Source organism: Theropithecus gelada, chromosome 1 (genome assembly GCF_003255815.1).
Source record: "Theropithecus gelada isolate Dixy chromosome 1, Tgel_1.0, whole genome shotgun sequence".
In the NCBI taxonomy this organism is placed as follows: Eukaryota; Metazoa; Chordata; class Mammalia; order Primates; family Cercopithecidae; genus Theropithecus; species Theropithecus gelada.
In genome coordinates this window covers 121,039,972-121,059,159 of record NC_037668.1, presented here as the reverse complement: position 1 = coordinate 121,059,159, position 19,188 = coordinate 121,039,972, and the positions used below count along the sequence as shown (strand labels likewise).

The following is a 19,188-nucleotide window of genomic DNA, read 5'->3' as shown; positions in this document are numbered from 1 at the left end:
GTGAGCCACCGCACCTGGCGAGAACACACTGTTTTAAAGTACAAGCTTTTTTCCTTTTAAGAAAAGTATAACCCTTTTCCCTTTATACCAACTTCTTTATAAGCTTATAAAAAAATTATTAAACAAGTTTATTTGAAATCTTAACACACATAAACCCTATTCTAAGGAAATCTCTATTTTATTTTGATTTTTGTGGGTTTTTTTTGTTTTGTTTTTGTTTTTGTAGAGACAGGGGTCTTTCTATGTTACCCAGCCTAGTCTTGAACTCTTAGCTTCAATTGATTCTCCCCGCCTCAGCCTCCCAAAGTGCTGGGATTGTAGGCATGAGCCACCACTGCCCGGCCAATCTTAAATCATAGTAGCACTTCTGGTGGCCTTCATGTCTTATGCTACACTCTCTTATATTTTGTGATATTTGTTGTAATCCTGGCACAGGCGGTATCACTGTTAAGATTAGCTCATTCCTGTAAAGCAAGAAAGAGACTAAGGGTTAAAGCCAACTTAGAAAAAACAAGCCAGCAATAAAACATTTTATTTCAATTAAATATTTATTGTCTGCTTACTGGCACTGTACTTGAGCTTGGGGATACAGAGATGAGAGGTACCCCTGCCCTGAAGATGCTTACAGACTAGTAGGGGATATGGAAAAATAAAAAGGAGGAGCACATACATAAGACTGGGAGTAGGGTTGCTAGGTAGCAAATAAAAATACAGGATGCTCAGTTACATTCAAATTTAAAATAAACTAGGACTACCTTGAGTATAAGTATATCCCAAATATCGCCAATAAACAACAATTTTTCAGCATAAGTATATCCTAAGCAACATTTTGCTCAGAAACCCCAATGAAGAAGGACCCAGACGACTTTCTGGAAAAGGTTACATCTGAGCTGAACTTTGATGAATGAGCATTGCAGACAGAAGGAGGCATGTGCAAAGCTACAAACATAAGAAATAATGCTACATTCCAGGCATAGCATAGCTAGAGCAGAGAAGATGAAAGGCAATTTGCAGAGGTGAAGGAAGCAGGGTCAAACTCATAACAGACCTTGTATATCATGGTAAGGAATTTGCCTTTTACCTTCAGAGCAGTAGAGAATCAGTAGAAGTTTTTAAGCAGGGAAGTCACTGATCAGATTTATGTTTAGAAAAATTTTGCTACTTGTAGTAGAGAGGGTGGTTTAGATAGGAGACAGCACAAGCAGGGGGATCTGTTTTATGGCAGTTGTAATAATCCAGGCACAAAGTGACGAGAGTTTAAATGATGGCATTGACAGTGGGAATGGAAGGGATGAAATAGGCTCAAAGGATATGAAGGAAGTAATTTGATTGCCAGCAACTGGTGACCAGTTGAGTTTGGGGAAATGGGGAAGAACAAGAACTTTAGGACAACTCACTGCTTCCCTCCTCGGTACCTAGGTGGTTGATGGCACCTTCCACTGAGGCAGGCCATAAAGGAGGACAACCCTTGGGACAGAGGAGGGCAGGGTGTGATGGTTCAGTCTTGGATAGGCTGAGTGTGAATTGCTTTTAGGTTATCCAAATCGAGACAAGAGATGTTCAGGTAGCACTTGGATATTTAATTCAGGAAAAAGGCCTAGGCTGGGATAGAACCAGGATTCCTTGGAGCTGTGGGAATGTCACTGATGATGGTATACAGAGAACACAAGGAAAATGGAACAAAACCCTGGAAAACACTAATACTTAAGATGGTGAGAAAGGAAGAGAATTCCATAAAGAACACTCATAAAGAGTTGCCAGACAGGTGGTTCGCTTGAGCTCAGGAGTGCAAGATCAGCCTAAGCAATAAGGCGAAACCTTGTCTCTACAAAAAATACAAAACTTAGCCGGGTGTGGTAGTGCGTGCTTGTAGTCCCAGCTACTTGGGAGGCTGAGGTGGGAGGATCACCTGAGCCCAGGGAGGTTGAGGCTACAGTGAGGTGTGATAATGCCACTGCACTCCAGACTGGGTGGCAGAGTGAGACCCTGTCTCAAAAAAGATAAAAGAGAGTTGCTAGAGAAGGAGGAGGAAAACATGAAGAGAGAAGCCATAGGAAAGAGTTTTAAAACACTGTGGTCAACCAGGACAAATGCTGAAGGAGGTTAAATAATATAAGGACTAAAATTTGCAAGTCAGAGATCATTGTTAAAGCTGTTATGAGTATTGGCTGGGCGCAGCAGCTCATGCCTGTAATCCCAGCACATTGGGAGGCCAAGGTGGGTGGATCACTTGAGGCCAAGAGTTAGAGACCAGCCTGGGCAACATGACAAAAACTCGTTTCTACTAGAAATACAAAACTTAGCCATGCCTGGTGGTTCTTGCCTGCAGTCCCAGCAGCTACCTGCGAGGCTGAGGCACAAGAATTGCTGGAACCCAGGAGGCAGAGGTTGCAGTGAGCCGAGATCACACCATTGCACTCCAGCCTGGGTGACAGAGTGAGACCCTGTCTCAAAAAAAAAAAAAAAGAAAAGAAAAAGAGAATAGAAAAAGTTAATATATGATTATCCAAATAGATACATTTGACAAAATTCAGTCAATTCTCAGCAAACTAAGAATAGGAGGGAACTTTCTCAATCTGATAAAAGACATCTATGAAAAACCCACAGCCAACATCATATGTAATGGTGAAAATCTGAATATATAATCTCTGAGATTAGGATCAAAGCAAGGATATACATTCTCATTTCTATTCACATATTACTGAATATCCTATAATATCCTATAATAAGTCAAGAAAAAAAAAAGGACGTAGAGATTGGGCAGGAGGGAGGGAAGAAACAGAATCCACCTATGTTTGATGTAAGTGAGGATTAAGTACCCCCATACAACCTTATTACTAGGCTGTATGAAAGCAATTTCTGCTAGACATATAGACATTTATTCAGTCATAAAACATTTTATTTGCAACAAATAAATTTATTTTCAAGCAGTCATGAAACATTTCATATAATCTGCCTGTAAACTTATTAAAGTTCTAACTCTGCCTTTTTCTTTCTTTTTTTTGAGATGCAGTCTTGCTCTGTTGCCCAGGCTGGAGTGCAGTGGTACGATCTCAGCCCACTACAACCTCCTCCTCCTCCTGGGTTCAAGTGACTCTCCTGTCTCAGCCACCCCAGTAGCTGGGACTAAGGTGCACACCACCACACCTGGCAATTTTTTTTTTTTTTTTTTTGTATTTTTAGTAGAAATGGGGTTTCACCATGTTGGCCAGGCTGGTCTCGAACTCCTGACCTCAGGTGATCTACCTGCCTCGGCCTCCCAAAGTGCTGGGATTATAGGTGTGAGCCACTGTGTCTGGCCCCCAAGTCTACCCTTTTAAGTGCTCTATCAACTTGCATGAAAGATTTAGTCAAGGCAAAAGCAATGATACTTCAAAGGCAGGCTTGTGTTTCCTTATGATTAGCGTCAGGCCACTAGAAATTCTGAACCAATAATTCTCAATATGTGGTCTCTTAGGCCAGCGTGGGCACTTAAAATTAATGCATATTTTCAGTCTAATGCAAGACCTACTGAGTCAGAAACTCTGAGATGGGTCCAGCAAACTGTGTTTTAATCAACTCTCCATGCAATCTGAAGCTCTCTAAAGTTTGAGAACCTCTAACTGTAAAACTGTTAGCTCCAGGTACCTCCCTAAAGGTAAAGATTATAGCCTCAACTAGTTATTAAACCTCCTTCATAAAAAGGTATGGAATATCTCATATTTTAGCCAATCCACATATCTTAGATACCTTTAATTTTACCACTTATCATTCACTTGTAACATTTATCATGCTATTTAACAAACCACAGGCCGGGTGCAGTGGCTCATGCCTGTAATCTCAGCACTTCAGGAGACCAAGGCAGGCAGATTGCTTAAGGCCAGGAGCTTGAGACCAGCCTTGGCAACAAATTGAGACACCATCTCTACTAAAAATAAAAAAAAAAATTAGCCACGGTGGTGGCATGCACTTGTAATCCTAGCTACTTAGGAAGCTGAGGTGGGAGGATTGCTTGAGCCCAGGAGGTCAAGGCTGCAGTGAGCTTTGATCATGCCACTGCACTTCCAGCCTGGGCAACAGAGTGAGACCCTGTCTCAAGAGAAAACCACAAATTTCACCAATAAAAGCCAGATTTCCTAATTAACAAAAACCTCAGAAATTGACCAATCTTGATCAAAGTAAGGAGATAAGGAATATGGAAGTGCTTAGAGTAGCTGCCTCGAGCATTGGCTTCCTGATTACAGCTCTAGCCAAGCACCTGTGCATTCCTAATTTGGATATGAGAGGCATCTGGACTATAACTTACACTGAGGAATTTTAAAATAAATTGCAGACTCTGTTATAACCGAAGGAAGGAAAGAGTGGTGAGTATGTGTGTGTTGGGGGGAGGGGAGAGAGAGATTTGAGCACTCTTAATGGCTGAGAGGATAAGAATGTGAACCTGAAGTGGAAGTCTAGAAAATGGTGAAGATTTAATATTGTCGATACGGGGAACGGGACTAGAGGCGTGGAAGATTTTCAGGCATTATTAAAAACCCAACTCAGCTATTTTTTTTTCTTAGGAAAAATTGATGAGTTTTTCTGAAATACATTTTTAGAACATAAATCTTAGAAAATTACTTAAAACCTAGTAGTGTACATCTGTTCATCGTTATTGCCCCCTTGTGGTAGTTTCCATAGTTCATGAAATTATTCATTCAACGAGGTGGGTTTCGTCAAATAAAACTAAAGAGTGCCATCTCCTGGTGTGATGAGGTATGTGCAAGCAAGGGAGGCATTTAGGAGAATCACCCGAGTAAAGAAAAATTTTGGCCGGGCGCGGTGGCTCACGCCTGTAATCCCAGCACTTTGGGAGGCCGAGGCGGGCGGATCACAAGGTCAGGAGATCGAGACCACGGTGAAACCCCGTCTCTACTAAAAATACAAAAAAAAATTAGCCGGGCGCGGTTGTGGGCGCCTGTAGTCCCAGCTACTCGGGAGGCTGAGGCAGGAGAATGGCGTGAACCCGGGAGGCGGAGCTTGCAGTGAGCTGAGATCGCGCCACTGCACTCCAGCCTGGGCGACAGAGCGAGACTCCGTCTCAAAAAAAAAAAAAAAAGAAAAGAAAAATCTTAGGACAGGAAAAACCTTTGATGTTTTCGCTGATTATCCTGTGGTAAAGTGGAACATTCTCTATAATTTCTGTGTCTTTTTATTTAGAATATCGTTTACTGACAGTAATTACAGTTTGTGTGTGTGGCTGTGCCTGAAAAACAACAAAACAAAACGAAACAGTACGTGGCCAACCATCCTTTCTATACAAGCATGTGGGAAATTTGCTTTTGGTTTGTGATGGAAGCCACAAGTGGAAGAGCCTGCTCATTGTAACTACCTCTTTGATGAATGGTTGGCCTGAGGTTTTTGCTCAGAACTAGAGTTTCAGTCTTGTAGCTGAATGCCAGACTAGTTTTTACTGCTTCCCAATACGTTTACTAATGAGCTACCTGGTTTGTGCTATTAAAAAAAAAAAAAAAAATGTATTAAATGTTATAGAAAAGTATGCACTTTAATCCTCAATGAGATTTTAAAGCCAAAACCACTATTTATGTTGGTTATTTAATAAACATTTACTGAACACTTAAATACCAAACAGTGCTGTGTGCTAGAGAGGAGGAGAGATTTGAAGATGAATGTAACCAAGTGTCTGCCTTCAAATCATCCAGCTTTCCACAAGGGAAGATAACATGGACGCAAATAATGTTAGATTTGAGAATATACAGAAAGAAGGGAGGAAGAGAATAGGCTCAGGAAAGAAATATAAACTCCCAAGATGATTTATTGAAAGATAGTTGTTGTGGAAAGAGTCATGTTTAAATCCTGACATTGAACAGAGTTAAGATAAAGTGTTTAAGATTCAGGAGCCCAAGATCAGAACAGTGGAAGGGTATCGCTCTTTAAGTCCAATCCCATGAATTGTTCATGATAGAGTGCCCTACTTCTGGATTAAAAACCCAGCATACACTTCATTCATTCATCCATTTGGCAAGTGCTTTTTTATCTATTTGATTATGTGTCAGGCATTGTGCAAAGTCCTCAGGAAACAAGGATGAAAGTCCTAGCCCTGTTGTGAGTTGCTTGTGTGGAGGGAATGACCAGAGACACCTTTAGTGGGTGCACTCGGGAGGGGCATCTGACACAGTCGGTACTAAACCTGCTCTGCATGGTCCTCTCCAATATCAATAATCCTGGTTCTGTTACCTTAGTGGTTAAAAGAACAGGCTCTGGAGACAGACTCTCTGGGCTCAGGTTCCAACTCTGCCATTAACCTGCTCTCTGTAAAATTCTTACCCTCTTCTTAACCTCTCTTGCCTTGGTTTCTTTATCAATAAAATGGAAATAATGGTGATATCTATTCCATAGGGAGATTGTGAGAATTTAAGATATATATACATGCAAATCTCATAGAACAGTATTGGCATATAAAAAACAATATGGCAGCCAGGCACAGTGGCTCACTCCTGTAATCCCAGCACTTTGGGAGGCCGAGGCAGGCAGATCACGTGAGGTTAGGAATTCCGACCAGCCTAGCTAACATGGTGAAACCTCATCTCTACTAAAAATACAAAAATTAGCTGGGTATGGTGGCAGGTTCCTATAATCCAGCTACTCGGGAGGCTGAGGCAGGAGAATCGCTTGAACTGGGGAGGCGGAGGTTGCAGTGAGTCGAGACCACGCCATTGCACTCCAGCCTGGGTGACAAAAGCGAAACTCCATCTCAGAAAAAAAAAAAAAGCAATATGGCAAACGCCGTGTATCTGCCACCTTCTTAACAAATCTTAACCTTTTGCCATATTTGCTGCATTTTAAAAAATAAGTAAAACATTACAAGTATAGTTGAAGCTCTCTTATCCTGCCTGATATTCTCCTTCCTCCCACTTCACAGGGAGCACCATCTTGAATATGGTATGAGTTTTTGCCATGATGTTTTTCTTTCACTACATGTGGCAGGGGTACATAAATACTATGTTTATGTTTGCATGTAGTACCATTTAATAAATGGTACTAAACTGCTCACGTCATTCTGAAATTGTTTCCATTTCACATTATGTTGATAGGTCTGGGCCTAATTCTCTCATTTTTAATGACTGCATAGTATTTCGTGCTATGAATATACCACAATTTATTTAACCATTCTCCTGTTGAGGGGCATTAATGTTCTTACCCATTTTGCACTCTCATAAACTGCATCTGGATGGCAAATCTCCCAGTACTGCATCCGGATGGCATGCTGCAGTCCTTCTAAGACTGTACCCTGGCCTGTGTCTTGTCTTGTCTGGTCTGTTCTTTTCTTTTTTTTTTTCCTTCCTTAAAACTAATCTCTCAAGGCTGGGTGCAGTGGCTCACGCCTGTAATCCCAACACTTTGGGAGGCTGAGGCGGGTGGATCACCTGAGGTTGAAAGTTTGAGCCCGGCCTGACCAACATGGAGAAACCCCGTCTCTACTAAAAATAAAAATTAGCTGGGCATGGTGGTGGACACCTGTATCCCAGCTACTTGGGAGGCGAATGCAGGAGAATCGCTTGATCCCAGGAGATGGAGTTTGCAATGAGCCGAGATCACGCCATTGCACTCTAGCCTGGGCAACAAAAGCAAAACTCCATCTCAAAAAATTATAATGATAATAATAAATAATAAATAAACTAATCTCTCATAGAGTTATTGGCCTGCTTTCTTTGGAGGGAAACATTTTTGGTTATTGATTCAATTTTTTATATGTATTAATCTAATTCAGCTTTTCTATTTGTTCCTGCATGACTTTCTATTATGTATATTTTTCTAGAAAAATTGTTTATTTCAAATATATTACCATAAATTGTTTCTATTTTTTTGCCATCACTACTCTTTTCTTCCCTAATAATATTTATTTGTTTCTCCTCTTTTTCTCATAATCAGTCTTGCTAAAGGTGTATCTTTTTTGTTAAAGTTTTCAAAGAACTACCTTTTAATATTTATTTATTTGTTTATTTATTTAGAGACAGGGTCTCACTCTGTTACTCAGGCTGGAGTGCAGTGGCACAGTCACATTTCACTGCAGCCTTGACCTCCAGGGCTCAAGCCATCCTCCCACCTCAGGCTCCCGAGTAGCTAGGACTACAGGTGTGCACCCACACCTGGCTAATTTTTGTATGTTTTGTAGAGACAAGGTTTTGCCATGTTGCCCAGTCTGGTCTCGATCTCCCAAACTCAGTGATTCACTCTCCTCAGCCTCCCAAAGTGCTGAGATTATAGGCATGAGCCACCACACCTGGCCTGATTTTTTTTCCATTTATTTCTTCATTTATTATTTCTTTTCTCCTACTTCTTTTGGGAGTTTATTTTCATTATTGTTGGGCTTTCTTTTTTTTTTTTTCTTTGAGACAGAGTCTCACTTTGTTGCCCAGGCTGGAATACAGTGGCATGATCATGGCAGCCTCAACCTCATGGGTTCAAGGGATCCTCCTTCCTCAGCCTCCTGAGTAGCTGGGACTATAGGCACACACCACCATGCCTGGCTAATTTAAAAAAAAAAAATTTTTTTAGAGATGAGGTCTCACTGTGTTCCCTAGGCTGGTCTTGAACTTCTGGCCTCAAGCAGTCCTCCTGCCTTCATCTCCCATAGTGCTGGGATTATAGTTGTAAGCCACTGAGCCGGTCTGTTGGGTTTGTTTTTTTGTTTGTTTTTTTGGTTGGTTGTTTTTTTAAGTCTCTTTAGTTGAGCGATTATTTATATTCAGTATCTTGGTTTTTTCATCATTGCGTTTAAATTTGGAAATTGCTATAATTTTCACTCTAAGAACTGCTTTGACTGCCTCCCACAAGTTTTGATATGTATACCTATATTGTTGTTCACTTCTAAATATTTCTGCATTTCCATGGTAATTTCTACTTTAACCCACAAATTATTTAGGAATGTGCTTTTTAGTTTCCAAACATATGTTTGTTTGTTTTTTGTTTTACTTTTTACTTTTTAAAAAAAATTGTAGAGTTTTTCAGTCATTTCTTTTTGTCTCTTTTCTTTCGCAATGGGCCATGTTTGAGCTATGGGACTTCAACTTGACTTTTATTGTTCCACTTATCTTTTATTTATTTGTGGCCAGAGAATGTGGTCTATATGATATAACTTCCTTGGAAACCCTAAACCATACCTACAGGAGCTTTCACTCAAGTTTCTCCTAATGAAGCCTCAGAATTCCCATCACCTTTGCCTCAAGGAAGAAACATACCAATGAAATTGCTGGCCATCTGCTACCAAGCACATATGCCTAACAGATGGTCCTGCATTTTCTAAAATATCCCCAAAGGTTGACCAGATGGAAGAAAGACATTGGGCCTCTCCCAAGTGACCTCCCAAACTTGAGTTTAAGAACTAGATTGCTCACTTTGGGAGGCCGAGGCAGGCGGATCACAAGATCAGGAGATTGAGACCATCCTGGCTAACATGGTGAAACCCCGTCTGTACTAAAAATACAAAAAATTAGCTAGGCGTGGTGGTGGGTGCCTCTAGTCCCAGCTACTTGGGAGGTTGAGGCAGGGGAATGGTGTGAACCCGGGAGGCGGAGCTTGCAGTGAGCTGAGATCGTGCCACTGCACTCCAGCCTGGGTGACAGAGTGAGACTCCATCTCAAAAAAAAAAAAAAAAAGAACTAGATTGCTTTGCTCCTCTCCCAAAGATGAAACTTAATATTCTTAGCTGCAGACAGATCTGCAAGAGAAACCAGGTCATAGCCAAGGGCTTGTCCAGGAACTTCTCCACTACTAGTAGCTGAAGGGCAACAGTGCCTTGGTGTTGACACTTAACTCTGCACATGGGCAGGGCTCTTTATCTCCCTTATCCTCAAAGCAAACTGTAAGGAGTGTTGGTAGGAGGGTACAGGAGGCAGGCCTGAGGAGCCTGTGCCATTCTGAGCAATATACAGTAGTCATTAAGAGAGTGGGCTCTGGGCCGGGCGCGGTGGCTCAAGCCTGTAATCCCAGCACTTTGGGAGGCCGAGATGGGCGGATCACGAGGTCAGGAGATCGAGACCATCCTGGCTAACACGGTGAAACCCCGTCTCTACTGAAAAATACAAAAAAACTAGCCGGGCGAGGTGGCGGGCGCCTGTAGTCCCAGCTACTGGGGAGGCTGAGGCAGGAGAATGGCATAAACCCGGGAGGCAGAGCTTGCAGTGAGCTGAGATCCGGCCACTGCACTCCAGCCTGGGCAACAGAGCGAGACTCCGTCTCCAAAAAAAAAAAGAGAGTGGGCTCTGGAGCCAAACTGACTGGGTTGGAATCCTGGCTTTATTATTTTGTAGTTGTGAACAAGTTACTTAACAGATATTTCTGTTTCTGTTTTCTTATCTTTTAATGGATAATAGGTTCCACCTCCCAGGGTGGTTGTCATGGTAATAAATGTATAGTGCTAGGAACAATGCCTGACACTTAAGAAACACCTACTAACTATCAGGTATTATATAAACAGTTTTTATTGGCAGACACAGTGGCTTACGCCTGTAAATCTAGCAGTTTGGGAGGCTGAGGTGGGAAGCTTACATGAGCCCAGGAATTTGAAACCAGCCTGGGCAACAAAGTGAAGCCCCATCTCTACAAAAAATTTAAAAATTAACCAGGCATAGTGGCACATTCTTGTAGTCCCAGCTACTCGGGAGACTGAGGCAAGAGGATCACTTGAGCCTGGGAGGTCGAAGCTGTGGTGAGCCATGATCGCACCATTGCACTCCAGTCTGGGCAACAGACTCTGTCTCAAAAAAAAAAAAAAAATCAGTTTTTATTAATTCAATTACCTGAGCTGTTTTCATTCCAATCCATTTCAACTGGCTTTCATGTTCCGTTTCTCCATTCATCTCTTTGTTAGCTGAAATTCCTTCTCTAATCATTTCTTCAGGAGATGCTCATGGAAATTATGTTTTCTGAACCTTACGTGTTCAAAATTATTTGGTGCCTACTAAAAGCTATATAAAATAATAATAGGCTATGACTGAGCACTTATGAAAGTCACAGGTGATCTATACTTAGACTATTTAATCCTCATAATGATGCTGTAAATTAAGACCTATTAACATCCCCTTCACAGATGAGACTATTAGGACACAGGTGAGTCTCACTTCCTTTCCCAAAGCCTCTGCTGCCATTGCACCACTGTTGTCTACTGTTAAATATGGCTATGGAGAAATCTGGGGCCAATCTGATTTGTTTCCCCTTTAAGGTGCCTTGATCTTTTTACCTGGATGCTCAAAGGATAACTTATTTTTGAAGTTCAGTGAACCTCAGTGGGATATGTCACAGGGGTCATTCATGACAGTTTTTCTTGGGACATTCATTGTATGTCCTTTCAATCTGTAGATTAAAGTGTTTTAATTTCTGTGAAGTTTCCTTGAATTCTACTTTGAGTATTTTTTCTTTTCCACTTGTTCCCATTCTCCTTCATATGGATATGGTGGATATACTTTGTGTTTTATATCTATAAATTTATCGTAAATTCATTTTATTTAGTTTTAAATTTCCATTTCATTTTGCTTGCATTCCTCAACCTTGTCCTCCAGAGTTTTTTGTTGTTGTTTTTGTTTTTTTTAAGACAGGGTCCCCCTCTGTCACCCAGGCTGGAGTGCAATGGTGCAATCTTGGCTCTGCAACCTCTGCCTCCCAGGCTCAAGTAATCCTCCTACTTCAGCCTCCCAAGTAGCTAGCACTACATGTGTGTGCCCCCACACCCAGCTAATTCTTTTGTATTATTTGTAGAGATGGGGTCTTGCTATGTTGCCCAGGCTGCTCTCAAACTCCTGAGCTCAAGCAATCTGCCTGTCCCAGCCTCCAAAGTGCTGTTATTACAGGGTTGAGCAACAACGCCTGGCCTAGTCCTCCTAAATCTTACTGTGTTTTATCCCTGTCTGTCTTTCCCCTCATTTTTAATGTGGCTTTTATTTCTAGGATGTTTTATTTTCCTTCCTGTCTGAGTTCTGTTAGCTTATTTTAAACTTCCTCCTATTGCCTCATCATTTCTTCTGCTTTGAAGTCTTATTTTAAACTGGTTCAGTAAGTCCCTTAAATTCATAACAATATGTTTGGTCTGTTTCATAGCAACATTCTTCTAGAATTTTTTTTTTTTTTTTTAGATGGAGATACACTTTTCTTGCCCAGGCTGGAGTGCAGTGATGTGATCTCGGCTCACTGCAACCTCCGCCTCCCAGGTTCAAGCGACTCTCCCACCTCAGCCTCCTGAATACCTGGGATTACAGGCATGCGCCACCATGCCCAGCTAATTTTGTATTTTTAGTAGAGGCAGGGTTTCTCCATGTTGGTCAAGCTCGTCTTGAACTCCCAACCTCAGGTGATCCACCCACCTCGGCCTCCCAAAGTGCTGAGATTACAGGTGTGTAAGCCACTGTGCCCTGCCTAGAAAATTTTTTTTATCTGACATTTGCTTTTCCTATTCCATTCTTCCTAATTCTTGTAGATTTGCTATGTAGATCTTTTGCTTGTTTGGTTTTGATTATTACTCATTACTGAGTGAAATGAGGTCTCCGTCAGCCAGCCATGTGCAGGAAGCAACTGGGCAGTAAACTGAGCTGGTAGTGAAGCTGCTTGTGGCCCTGTCTCCCAGCCATAGTTCATCAACAGACTGCCTCCAGCAAAGAGAACATTTCTGAGGATTTTATCATTCAGGCCTGCCTTATCTTACTATTTCATGGTGCCAAATAGAGTTCTGGGAAGTTCCCACAGCTTGTGCCCCTTAAACCTTTGTTGCAACCAGGGTAGTGGTTCTGCTCTGCAGATGGACCACCTCCTTGGTGCTCTGCCAACTTTGTCTGCGAGTGGGGCCCACAGCAGGTGTTTCATCTCAGCATATTTCTAGGCTCTGGTGTAGTCTTCACTGAATTTAGCAGGTCATCCTCATTTATTGTACCTAGGGTTTCATTGGTACCTTATTTTTTCAGAGTGGATGGTTTTTTTTTTCCCCTTTCTTGTTTTTGGGTGATCTCAAGGATGACAACATGACAGGGGTAACTTTATTTTGTTATTCTAAACTTTATTTATTTTAAAACCAGAACTTTTGTTTTTTTTTTTTTTGGAGACAGGGTCTCACTCTCTCACCCAGACTGGAGTGCAGTGGCATGATCTCGGCTCACCACAACCTCTGCCTCCCAGGCTCAAGTGATTCTTCTGCCTCAGCCTCCCAAGTAGCTGGGATTACAGGTGCCCGCCATTACCGCCTGGCTAATTTTTGTATTTTAGTAGAGAGAGGGTTTCACCATGTTAGCCAGGCCGGTCTTGAACTCCTGACCTCAAATGATCCACCAGCCTCGGCCTCCCAAAGTGCTGGGATTACAAGCGTGAGCCACCGTGCCTGGCCTAAAACTGGAACCATTTTTAAAAATAGAGTGCCTCTATTCTTGGAAGGAGTAGGTAACATACCGCCTTAGACCACGTCAAGTGGGTAAAATAGTTTCAAAGTTCTACACACACCCCAACAGCAAAAAGCTTTCTCATAATCATATAGGTGTAAGTAACAGCTTAGATCAAATCCAGGTCTGTCGAAGTCCAAAGCCTCAGTTCTTTTTGTCATAGAACTTTCTCATAAAGGATAAAGATAGCTCTTTATGCTTTTTCTTATGAATATTTTTCTATTAACTACTTTTTCTTTCCTGGTTTTTAGTGTGACAAGTACAAGACTGGAGTTATTGATGGGCCTGCATGTAACAGCCTTTGTGTTACAGAAACTCTTTACTTTGGAAAATGCTTATCCACCAAGCCCAACAATCAGGTAGGGACATTATGAGTAAACATTCCAGAATTATAGCGTACTCTAATTTTGCCAGAAATTAAAGGCATTATTAAAAGAATTCTTGAACCAAAGCTTTGAGATATTATATGTATTTCAATTTTGTATGCTTTGATTAATTGATTCAACAGACATTTATTTTATTTTAATTTTTTGAGACAGAATCTGTTGTCCAGGCTGGAATACAGTGGTGAGATCTCTGCTTACTGCAAACTCCACTTCCCAGGCTCAAGTGAGCCTCCCACCTCAGCCTCCCATGTAGCTGGGACTACAGGCTCACGCAACCACACTTGGCTAATTTTTTGTATTTTTGTAGAAAGAGTCCTGCCGTGTTGCCCAGGCTGGTCTCAAACTCCTGAGCTCAAGCAATCCACCCACCTTGGCTTCCCAAAGTGCTGGGATTATAGGTGTGAGCCACCGCACCTGGCCAGTCGACAGATATGTGTTAATCTATTCCCAGTATATTCCAGACACTGTTTTGTTTTGTTTTTGTTTTTCTGTCAGCACTTTGATCTTAGACAGATGCTGTTTTAGTTACCAGGAATACAATGGTGATTAAGGCAACCTGGTGCAGTGGCTCACACATGTAATCCCAACACTTTGGGAGGCTGAGATGGGAGGACCACTTGAACCCAGGAGTTTGAGACCAACCTGGGCAATGTAGTGAGACCCTGTCTCTCCAAAATCAAAAAAATTTTTTAAAAAGCCAGGTGTGGTGGCACACACCCGTAGTTCTAGCTACTCAAGAGGCTGAGGTGGGAAGATTGCTTGAGCCCAGGAGGTTGAGGCTGCAGTGAGCTATGTGCTCTAGCCTGGGTGACAGAGTGAGACCCTGTCTCAAAAAATTAAAAAAAATACAGATAGCTGGGCCCAGTGGCACATGCCTGTAATCCCAGCACTTCGGGAGGCCAAGGTGGGTGGATTGCTTTAGTCCAGGAGTTTGAGGCCTACCTGAGCAACATAGCAAAACCCTGTCTCTACAAAAAATACAAAAATTAGCTGGGTGGCCAGGCACGGTGGCACACACCTGTAATCCCAGCACTTTATCTCTACTAAAAACACAAAAAATTAGCTGGGTGTGGTGGCGCATGCCTGTAATCCCAACTACTCCAGAGGCTGAGGCACAAGAATCGCTTGAACCTGGAAGGTGGAGGTTCCAGTGAGCCAAAATCTCACACCACTGCACTCCAGCCTGGACAACAGAGCGAGACTTTTGTCTCAAAAAATATATGTATTAGCTGGGTGTGGTGGCACACACCTATGATCCCAGCTACTCGGGAGGCTGAGGTGGGGTGATCACTTGAGCCCAGGAGGTCAAGGCTGCAGTGAGCCACGTTCATGTCACTGCACTCCAGCCTGGGTGACAGAGTAAGACCCTATCTCAAAAAAAAGACAAGATTGCTCCCTTATAGACCTTACATGATCCCAGAGGGACAGGAGGCACAGCTGATAAATAAATAAATAAATAAACAAAATAATTATAGAATATGGTGTGTTCTGTGGGAGATACAGAAGGCAAATAGAGAATGTAGTGTTGGGGATGGTGAGAAGTGCTTTAGAGGATGTGATCAGAGAAGACCTTTCTGAAATAATATCTGAACTTATACCTTAATAAAGAATTCATAGGCATGGGCAAAGGACAGGATGAACTAAATCACAAAAGAACTGCAAACAGCTGATGAACATAATGAAAAAAAATTCTACCTTACTTTTCATCAGAGAAATAAGAATAAAACAATAGAATATCTAATTGGGGTAGAATAAAATACAACGAAACATCCAGAGCACTGGAAAATTGCATTTTAATGTTCAACTTATGATTACTAAATTTTCCTGCATAAATATGCATTATTCCTATAGAAATTTAAAATAATTTTTAAGTTGACAATATTAATCATGTTAAAGACAATTTCTAAAACAAAGTCCAACATTTGAGTGTCTCCTGCATGCCAGGCACTGTTTGAGGCACTGAGGGAGACAGATAAAGCCTCTAACCTCGTGTTCTAATGTGAGATGAGACAGATAGTAATAAACTGATAAATAAATAAATATGATAATTTTAGACAGTACAAAAGGCTATGAGGATAATGAAACAGGATTAGAGGTGACCTGGAGGTGGAAGAGGATCTATTCTAGACAGGGGGTCAGGGAAGGCTTTCTAAATGCAATGTGTGATCTGAGACTTGAATGATGTAAAGGAGCCAGCCACGTGAAGATCTGGGAGAGCACATTCCAGGCAGAGCCAGCAAGTGAAGCAGGTCAAGAAGCCAAAACAAGCATGATAGCTTTAGCCTATCACAGAAAGACCAGTGTAGCTGGGACTTTGAGAAACTTGGAGTACATGGTACAAGATCAGGTTGGAGACATAGGCGAGGCCAGCTCAAATGGAGCCCAACCGGTCATGCAAAGGACTTTGGACTTTGATTGAAATGGGAATTTATTAGAGGGTTTGGAGCAAGGCAGTGAAATAATGTTTTGTTTGGATTAATATTAATAATATGATTTTTTTTTTTTTATGTAGAAGAGGGGCAACCTATCCTAGTGGTAAAGACCTCAGCTCTTTTCAGCATGTTACTTCACCTGTCTCTGCTTCAGTTTCCCCATCAGTGAAATAAGTATAATGATAGTACCTACCACCTAAGGTTGGTACAAGGATTAAAATAATAGCAAATCAGTAAAAGCCGGGTGTGGTGGCTCATGCCTATAATCCCAGCAACTTGGGAGGCTGAGGCAGGAAGATTCCTTGAGCTCAGGAGTTTGAGCTGCAATGAGCTATGATTATGCCACTGAACTCCAGCCTGGGTGACAAAGCGAGACCCTGTCTCTAAAATAAATTAGTACGCCGGGCGCGGTGGCTCAAGCCTGTAATCCCAGCACTTTGGGAGGCCGAGACGGGCGGATCACGAGGTCAGGAGATCGAGACCATCCTGGCTAATACGGTGAAACCCCGTCTCTATTAAAAAATACAAAAAAAAACTAGCCGGGCGAGGTGGCGGCGCCTGTAGTCCCAGTTACTCGGGAGGCTGAGGCAGGAGAATGGCGGGAACCCGGGAGGCGGAGCTTGCAGTGAGCTGAGATCCGGCCACTGCACTCCAGCCCGGGCGACAGAGCGAGACTCCGTCTCAAAAACAAACAAACAAACCAACAAACCGCTTGGGGAATGAAGGGAAAAACCTCTCAGGGAATGAAGGGAGTATGTACACTNAAAAAAAAAAAAAAAAAAAAAAAAAAAAAAAAAAAAAAATTAGTAGACCATAGGATATAGTTAACACTATATAATATTAGTTTGATAAATAACTAGATACTTAAATAGTAGTTAATTTTAGGGAAGTGAGATATGGAAGTAGAATGTTTGGGAACTTTGCTTTTGCCTTACATCCTTCTCATTGGACTTTTTGAAAAATATATTTAGGCATGTATTACTCTTATAATTTAAAAAAATTAGTTTAAGGAAAAAATCTTGAGTATGATTTCAAGTTTGCAGTTCAAAAATAAAGTCACACTTCAACCTCAATGTTTGATGCATGTTTTGTTTTGTTTAGAGGAGGAGGACCCTAAAAATATAGTGGTATATTTCTTAGAGTTTTCTACTCAGTATAATACGTAACTTGCCACTCTTTTTTACATAGATGTATTTAGGGATTTGGGATAATCTACCAGGTGTTGTGAAATGTCAAATGGAACAAGCGCTTCATCTTGATTTTGGAACTGAATTGGAACCAAGAAAAGAAATAGTGCTATTTGATAAGCCAACTAGAGGAACTACTGTACAGAAATTTAAAGAAATGGTCTATAGTCTCTTTAAGGTAAGTATATCCATTCACACGTTGCTAGTGTGAAGTGGGACTCTTCAGAGGAATTGGCAGGACCTCATCCTAAGCCATTAAAGTATTGATATTCTTTGACCTCTATCAGGTACTCCATCCTGAGGAAATAATTGTAAGAGGCTGGGCATGGTGGCTCACGCCTGTTATCCCAACACTTTGGGAGGCCAAGGCAGGAGGATCACTTGAGCCCAGGAGTTCAAGTCCAGCCTGGGCAACATAGTAAGACCTCAGCTATATATATGTGTGTATATATATATAAGCCAGGAGTGGTGGCATGTGCCTGTAGTCCTAACTACTTTGAGAGGCTGAGGTGCGAGGATTGCTTGAGCCTGGGAGGTCAAGGTTGCAGTGAGCCAAGATCTCACCACTGCACTCCAGCCTGGGTGACAAAGTGAGACCCTGTTTCAAAAAAAACAAAAAGAAAAGAAATCTGTATTGGAGAATGTTTACTTTAACATTATTTATGATAGCTGAAACTATCCAGATATGAGGAGGGAGTTCATTAATTGGAGTGCTGTACAGTTTGACATGAAAATTAATTCAAAAAAGGTGAAATAAAATTAGTATACTCAGAATTGTGGTTATTAGAGGCTGGGAAGGGTACAGAGAGGACGAGAGGTTGGTTAACAGATTCAAAATTACAGCTAGATAGGCAGAATAAGTTCTAGTGTTCTATAGCACTATAGGGTAGAGAGATTAATAATTTTTGTATATTTTCAAAAAACTAAAAGGATTGTGAATGTTCACAAAACAATGATAAATGTTTGAGACATAAATATGCTAATTACCTTGATTTGATCATTACACATTGTATGTGTGTATTGAAATATCACTCTGTATCCCATGAATTTTTTTTCTGTGTGTTCCCATGCACAATACAGATAAGGCACAGGGCCTAGGCTGAGGTGCACATGGGAGTTTACCTCCTCATTCTGTAGTCAGTGGAAGAACCCAGCTTGGGATAGCACCAGGAGGCCTGGGTTTTGTTTTATTTTGGTTTGGTTTTCTGCCTTTTTTAAAAAGACAGTTTTTTGTTTGTTTTGGTTTGGTTTTTGTTTTGTTTTTTTGGCAAGGTCTTGCTCTCGTGCCCAAGCTGGAGTGTGCAAGTGGCATGATCTCGGCTCATTGCAGCCTCAGCCTCCGGGGTTTAAGCCATCCTCCTGCCTCAGCCCCCCAAGTAGCTGGGATCACAGGCGCACCACCACACCTGGCTAAGGTTTTTTTTTTTTTTTTAGATGGAGTCTCGCTCTGTTGCCCAGGCTGGAGTGCAATGGCATGGTCTCAGCTCATTGCAACCTTGCCTCCCAGATTCAAGCAATTCTCCTGCTTCAGCCTCCCAAGCAGCTGGGATTACAGGCACCTGCCACCACAGTCGGCTAATTTTTGTATTTTTAGTAGAGATGGGATTTCACTCCCATTTTTAGTAGAGATGGGATTTTGGCGAGGCTGGTCTCAAATTCTGACCTCGTGGTGATCCACCCGCCTCAGCCTCCCAAAGTGCTGGGATTACAGGCATGAGTCACCACAACCAGCATTTTTTTTTTTTTTTTTTTTTTTTTTTTAAGCAGAAACAGGGTTTCACCA

General features: G+C 41.7%; 1 protein-coding gene and 1 pseudogene across 5 annotated transcripts in view; one reads left to right on the top strand and one right to left on the bottom strand.

Moving 5' to 3' along the window:
* Positions 1–19,188, top strand: part of FAM69A (family with sequence similarity 69 member A) — a 132,259-nt gene that overhangs the window by 99,624 nt on the left and 13,447 nt on the right. For 4 of the 5 annotated variants that reach the window (XM_025353499.1, XM_025405887.1, XM_025353484.1 and 1 more), the window contains 2 exons: positions 13,652–13,759; positions 17,407–17,583. In XM_025353499.1, coding sequence (XP_025209284.1) covers positions 13,652–13,759; positions 17,407–17,583 — 285 coding nt within the window. The remainder of the gene's footprint in view (positions 1–13,651; positions 13,760–17,406; positions 17,584–19,188) is intronic. The other variant, XM_025353492.1, reaches the window with a different exon arrangement.
* On the bottom strand, positions 18,461–18,581 carry LOC112616167 (annotated as a pseudogene).